The sequence below is a fragment of the Carlito syrichta genome, unplaced genomic scaffold, assembly GCF_000164805.1.
Source record: "Carlito syrichta isolate Samal-C Ts95f unplaced genomic scaffold, Tarsius_syrichta-2.0.1 Scaffold153566, whole genome shotgun sequence".
NCBI classification, from domain to species: Eukaryota; Metazoa; Chordata; class Mammalia; order Primates; family Tarsiidae; genus Carlito; species Carlito syrichta.
Genome location: NW_007097662.1, coordinates 229,862 through 236,048, shown reverse-complemented (window position 1 = coordinate 236,048; position 6,187 = coordinate 229,862). Strand labels below are relative to the sequence as shown.

The following is a 6,187-nucleotide window of genomic DNA, read 5'->3' as shown; positions in this document are numbered from 1 at the left end:
AAAAAAAAAAAAAAAAACTGAAAAAGGCTTATTTTGCTTCATGTTTCTGTTACAATATGAAAATAAGCTCCAAAATAGAAAAAAATTCAATCTTTTATAATTTTTCCAAAAAAATAAATTTTGTTTTGTTTTGTTTTTTGAGTTGGAGTCACACTCGGTCGCCCAGACTGGAGTTCAGTGGCTGCTCCCGGCCACCGCAGCCTCGCCTGCTGGGCTCCAGTGATCCTTCCGCCTCAGCCTTCCAAGTAGCCGGAATTACAGGCATGCACTACCACGTCCGGCTGATTTTTTGATTTATTGTAGAGATGAGGTCTCACTGCCCAGGTAAAAAAATAAATTTAAAAAAATATATACACAATATGCATTTTTTTAAGTACAGTCCACAAGAAAGAAGCCTGGCAGGCCTCTCCCCTGGCTATCCCCAAGCCTGACCAAACTGCCTAGGTTCCCCCAGACTATAGTTATGCCTGGGTCAGTGACCACCACCCCACGGAAATGAGAACAGCAGAAGCTCTGGAGGGGCAGTAGATCAGTCATTGCAGGCTGGTAAAGGTGAGGCTCAACCCCTCCCTTGAAGGACACAACTCAGTACTTCACTTTCCCAAGGATGTTCCATCTTCCATCTACCACCCTTAAATCTTCAGCCTTGAGCCCCACAACCACCCAGACCTCCCCCTCTATTGATACCCACGCCATTTCCCCTCAAGATGAACTGATGCCTAGATGGATGGTTGCTGGTGTTGAATACAGACTTTTTTTTTCTTTTGAGATGATGTCTCACTCTGTTGTGCAGGGTGGAGAGTAATGGCTCGCTCATGGTTACTGCAACTTCGACCTGCTGGGCTCAAGTAATCCTTCTGCCTCAGCCTTCCAAGTAGCTGGAATTACAGGCATCTGCCACCAGGCCCAGCTAATTTTTTGACTTTTTTGTGACTTATTGTAGAGATAATATCCTGCCAAGTTGCCCAGGCTGGTTGTGAACCCCTGGGCTCAGGCAATCCTCTCACTTTCACCTCCCAAAGTGCTGGGATTACAAACATGAGCCATTGCACCCAGCCTGAAAATGGTCTTTGTGCTAATACCCAAGCCACATAAGGAAGCGGGGTTTGATGATTGATGGGAGAGGCATTTTTTTTTCCTAGAAGCATTTTAAATGCTTACAAAATTTCTAACAATTTGAAGAATTAAAATAAAGCAACATTAAAGAATAACTGGGTAGGAAGTATACAGAAACATTCTATACTATCTTTGCAACTTTTCTGTAGATCAAAAATTATTCCAAAATAAAAACCATTGCCGGCTGATACAGCAAACACTGTAATTCAACAGGCAATTGAGTGGAAAATCAACCAAACTAATTCATTAAATGTCTCTCTTTTCCCTTTAAAACTATTACTTTCAACCTTATGTAGTAGTATTAAAAATTCCCTTCTTTTAAACTAGTATTTCTCAAAAGTTAGTGAGATAGCTGGGTGTAGTGGCTCATGCACTCTGGAGGCCAAGGCAGAAAAATCACCTGAGGCCAGTTCAACACCTGCCTGGGCAACATAGCAAGACCGCCTCTCCACAAATAATAAAAAAAAATTAGCCACGTGGTGGTGCACACTTGTAGTCCTAGCTACTCAAGAGGCTGAGGCAAAAGGATTGCTAAGCCCAGGCGGTTGAGGCAGTGGTGGGTCGTGATCATGCTACTGCACTTTAGCCTGGGTGATAAGAGTGAGACTCCAACTCAAAAAAAAAAAAAAAAGTTAGTGAGATTAAAAAAAGACACTGATATAAGGACTAAAAAGGATTAAAAATGACTGTTTCAATTTACTATGTAAAGTATTTTTAAACATTCATAAGAGAATGTACTTACTATTATTTGAAACCAGAACCAAAATAACATAGACAGACATTCTTTTCAAATTTGTGTTTGAATCATCAGATAAGAACAAAGTTAAGTCTTCAAACAACTCTGAAGTACACAAAACCTGCTGACAGTAAACTGAAATATAAAATATAATTTTAATTTCAATGTATTATCACAAACAAGTTTTAAAATATGCTGAACAAAATACAAAGTTGCCAAACTGGGGATGGTTTTCAATCAGGTTTCATTTCATTGACATTAGTCATACAAAAAAAAATTGCTGATAAATTTATATGTGCTTATTCAATTAGCAGACCAAAAAAAGCAGTAGCTTAATCAAAGGTGATTGATCTAGGCTCCAAAACACATATCAAAATCCCCTAGAATGTCCAATAAAACCCTAACTAAATAAAAGTTTTAAGATGACAAGTAACAAAACACAGCAAGAAAACCAATTCAAGAAAATTCAGAAACCTGCTTTAGAAAACAGACAATTTTGTGCTATTTGGGGGGACTTTTCTAGAAATAAAAATCTTTTCAAAAAAAAAAATTACACTGACAGTGGTTTTTTTGTTTGCTAATCAGGCAAAGAGCAGAATTCTACAAAAATATGAGGGGACACAAAAAATCTGGAATGGTTTTTGGAGGATGGGCCGCTTGCAGTACAGGCTTCCTCTACTAGGTAAGTGTTCTAGGAACGCATTGGCATCAGTATACCAGCTAGCTTTGTTGTGAAAGGCTGTGTTTGGCTTCAAAGAATTTTTTCTTTTTTTTGGAGATTCTTTCAATACATTTGCTCATTTCATGATAGGTAATTTACACAAACAACCTGCCCACACAGCACTGAGTGTTTAGCAGTTTTTGACCAAAAACAGCATAACCCATGCCCCAAGATTCACCTTTTTTTTTGTTTCCCAGAATGAAAAAAGTCCTCAAAGGGAAACATTTTGCCAATGTGGAAAAGGTGAAACAATAAACAACAGAAAAACATCACAAATGACAAGTTCAAAAATTGTTTTGAGCAGTGGAAAAAGATATATTTCATAGGCATACCGCGTCAAACGAAAAATACTTTGAAGGTGACTGAAGTTCAAGCATCTAAAAATAAATACACAATTTTTTATAAATAAATTTTGGGATTTTTTGTGTGCCCCCTCTCGTAATGTGAACATAGTAATATAGTTAGCATTTTAGTCAGTCCCTTAGGACCAGATATTAGACCTATCTCAAAGGCCAAGACTATATCTTTTTGATCTCTGTATCCTCAATGTCTACATAGAGCTTCATTCTTAAAAAGTGACGCGGGCTCAGTGGCTCGGCCTGTAATCCCGCGCCTTTGGGAGGCTGAGGTGAGTGGATTGCCTGAGGCTGCGGGTTCGAGACCCGCCTGGGCAGCGAGACCTCATCTCTACAATAAATCAAAAAATAAGCTGGGCGTGGTAGCGCATGCCTGTAGTTCCAGTTACTTGGAAGGCTGAGGCAGAAGGATCACCGGAGCCCAGCAGGTCAAGGCTGCGGTGCCCGGGAGCAGCCACTGCACTCCAGTCTGGGTGACAGAGTGAGACTCCAACTCAGAAAAAAAAAGTGATGAAGATATATTTAAAGAATGTATAAAAATATAAAGTTGGTTTGACAAACCAATAAATTCAACATCAGTTGGTGACTCACACCTGTGATCCCAGCACTTTGGGAGACTGAGGTGAGTGAACTGCCTGAGCCCACGGGTTTGAGGTCAGCCTGGGCAACTTGGCGAGACCTCTTCTCTACAATAAATCAAAAATTAGCCAGGCATGGTAGTGCATGCCTATAGTTCTGGCTACTTGGAAGGTTGAGACAGAAGGCTCACTGGAGCCCAGCAAGTTGATGCTGGGGTGGCCATGAGCATGCCACAGCACTCCAGCCTGGGTGACGGAGTGAGACTCCAACTCAAAATAAATAAACAAACAAACAAATAAATAAATTCAACTGTATTTTAGGTATAATGCAGAAAACTGTTCTTGCCAGCATGAATTTCTATATCCAAAGCATATTTACCCACATGAGTACAAGATGGTTATGGGTTATCTTCATCTTTTGATTAAAGTACCTGGATATCTGGAAAGAAGACTCTTGAAAGCAAAAGATAAAATAAAATATCTGGATAAAATTATTTTAAAATGTAAAAAAGGAATTTCATTCTAAAATTAGTTTTGAGTATTTTGTTAAAATAAAACACAATGTTTAAAGGATAATAAAATAAAGTTTTATATTTTACCATCTCTTTCTGCAATAGCTCCTAATGTATATAAGGCAGCTTCTTTTACCACGCTATGTTCACTTGATTTTGCAAGATTTTTTACAAACACCAAACCACCAATTTCTCGAAAATAAACACCTGCATTACCTGTAGGGCGTGCAGACAAAAAATAATAGAAACGACATTTATTTTATTGTTTTAAGGAAAAAATTAATTACATGAAAAAGTAACATATAGAGTAACTAAGTAGAAGAGAAAGAACTATGCTTATTTGATATATTACAGTACTAAGGAACTAGAATCATAAATAAAAATTCATTAATCATATCTTACTGTTTTGTTGACAAATTGAATGAATAGTAACCAAAGCTTCCTTCTGTGAAAAAGCATTGTCCATTTGATACTTCAGACACTCCAACAATAGGTTCAGGTCAGTTTTCATTTCTAAATAACAAAAATTTCATTATTTTAAACCAAAAGTTCTCTTTCAAAACTAGCCATTAATATCAACTTCTTATAGTCCTTTGGTTTTCTCCTTGCATAAAATATCGGAACAGAAAATCCAAATATTATTTTAAGTAAAGCTATACTGGTTTAAATATATGCCATTTAGAAAAGAGCTGAATGAGCCGGGCTCGGTGGCCCAGCCTATAATCCTGCGCTTTGGGAGGCTAAGGTGAGTGGATTGCCTGAGCTTGTGAGTTCGAGACCCACCTAGGCAACTTGGTGAGACCTCATCTCTACAATAAATCAAAAAAATCAGTCAGGCGTGGTAGCGCATGCTTGTAATTCCGGCTACTCAGAAGGCTGAAGCAGAAGGATCACCAGAGCCCAGCAGGTAGAGGCTGTGGTGGCCAGGAGCGTGCCACTGCACTTCAGTCTGGGCAACAGAGTGAGACTCCAACTCAAAAAAAAAAAAAAGAAAAGAAAAAGAAAAGAGCTGAATGAAAATAAAAATACAACATATCAGAATTTGTAGGATGTTTCTGAAGCAGAATTTAAGAGGAAATTTATAGCATTAAATACCTGTATTAGAAAATAAAAAAGGTCTCAAATCAATGATCTCAGCTTCTACCTTAAGGACTGGAAAAACAAGAAATTAAAAGTAGAAGGAAGGAAATGATAAAGATCAAAACTGAAATCAGTGAAATAAAAAACAGAAAAATAATAGAGGTTAATTTTTTTAGAAGATCAATAAAACTGATAAATCAAATTGATCAGGGAAAAAGGAATAAAAACACACATGATCAATGTCAGGGATGAGAGAAATGGCATCCCTACATTCTACAGATATTCAAGAGATAATAAGGAAGTAGAGCTTAAGAAAGTAAAAATAAACCAAATGACAGAAGTAACATATGGAGTAACCAAGTGAAGAAAAAGAACTATGCTTATTTGATATATCACCATACTAAGAAACTAGAATCATAAATAAAAATTAATGACCATATCTTACTGTGTATGTAGAAAACAACTTCATACCTACAGATTCAACAACTTAGACAACATGGACAAACTGTTTAATGACACAAATCACCAAAACGTACCCAAAAAGAAACAAAAAATCTGAATAGGTCTATTATCTATGAAAGAAGTTGAAATAATAGCTAAAAACCTTTCCACAAAGAAAACTCTGGGTTAAAATGGTTTCATTTATAATTCTACCAAACATTTTTGGAAGAAATAATATAAATTCTACACAAATTTTTTCAAAAGTTTCAGAGAAAGAATACTTCCCAACTTATTCTATGAGGCTGGCATTACCCTTACACCAAAACCAAAGCCGTTAGAAAGAAAACTACAGACCAGTGTCCCTAATGAATATAAGTGCAAAAAGTCTAAACAATTTTAGCACATTGAATCTAACAATACATTAAGATAAGAAGACATCATGACCAAGTGGGTTTATTCCAGGAATGCAGGAGTAATTTAAAATCTGAAAACAATCAATAAATGTAATGTAACAACTAAAATTAAAAAGGAAGATCTTTTGGTTATCACAATAGATGCAGAAATAGCATTTGGTAAAATCCCACATCCATTTCTGATTAAAGAAAAACATTCCACAAACAGAATAAAAGGGAACTGCCTTTGGCTGG

The 6,187-nt window shown here is 36.9% G+C and overlaps 1 protein-coding gene across 1 annotated transcript in view; it reads right to left on the bottom strand.

Moving 5' to 3' along the window:
* The window catches only part of TERB1 (telomere repeat binding bouquet formation protein 1), a 55,980-nt gene that overhangs the window by 38,289 nt on the left and 11,504 nt on the right, over nt 1–6,187 (bottom strand). The window contains exons 3-5 of the mRNA XM_008050650.1: nt 4,422–4,532; nt 4,107–4,235; nt 1,859–1,987 (exon numbers count right to left, since the gene is read on the bottom strand). Coding sequence (XP_008048841.1) covers nt 1,859–1,987; nt 4,107–4,235; nt 4,422–4,532 — 369 coding nt within the window. The remainder of the gene's footprint in view (nt 1–1,858; nt 1,988–4,106; nt 4,236–4,421; nt 4,533–6,187) is intronic.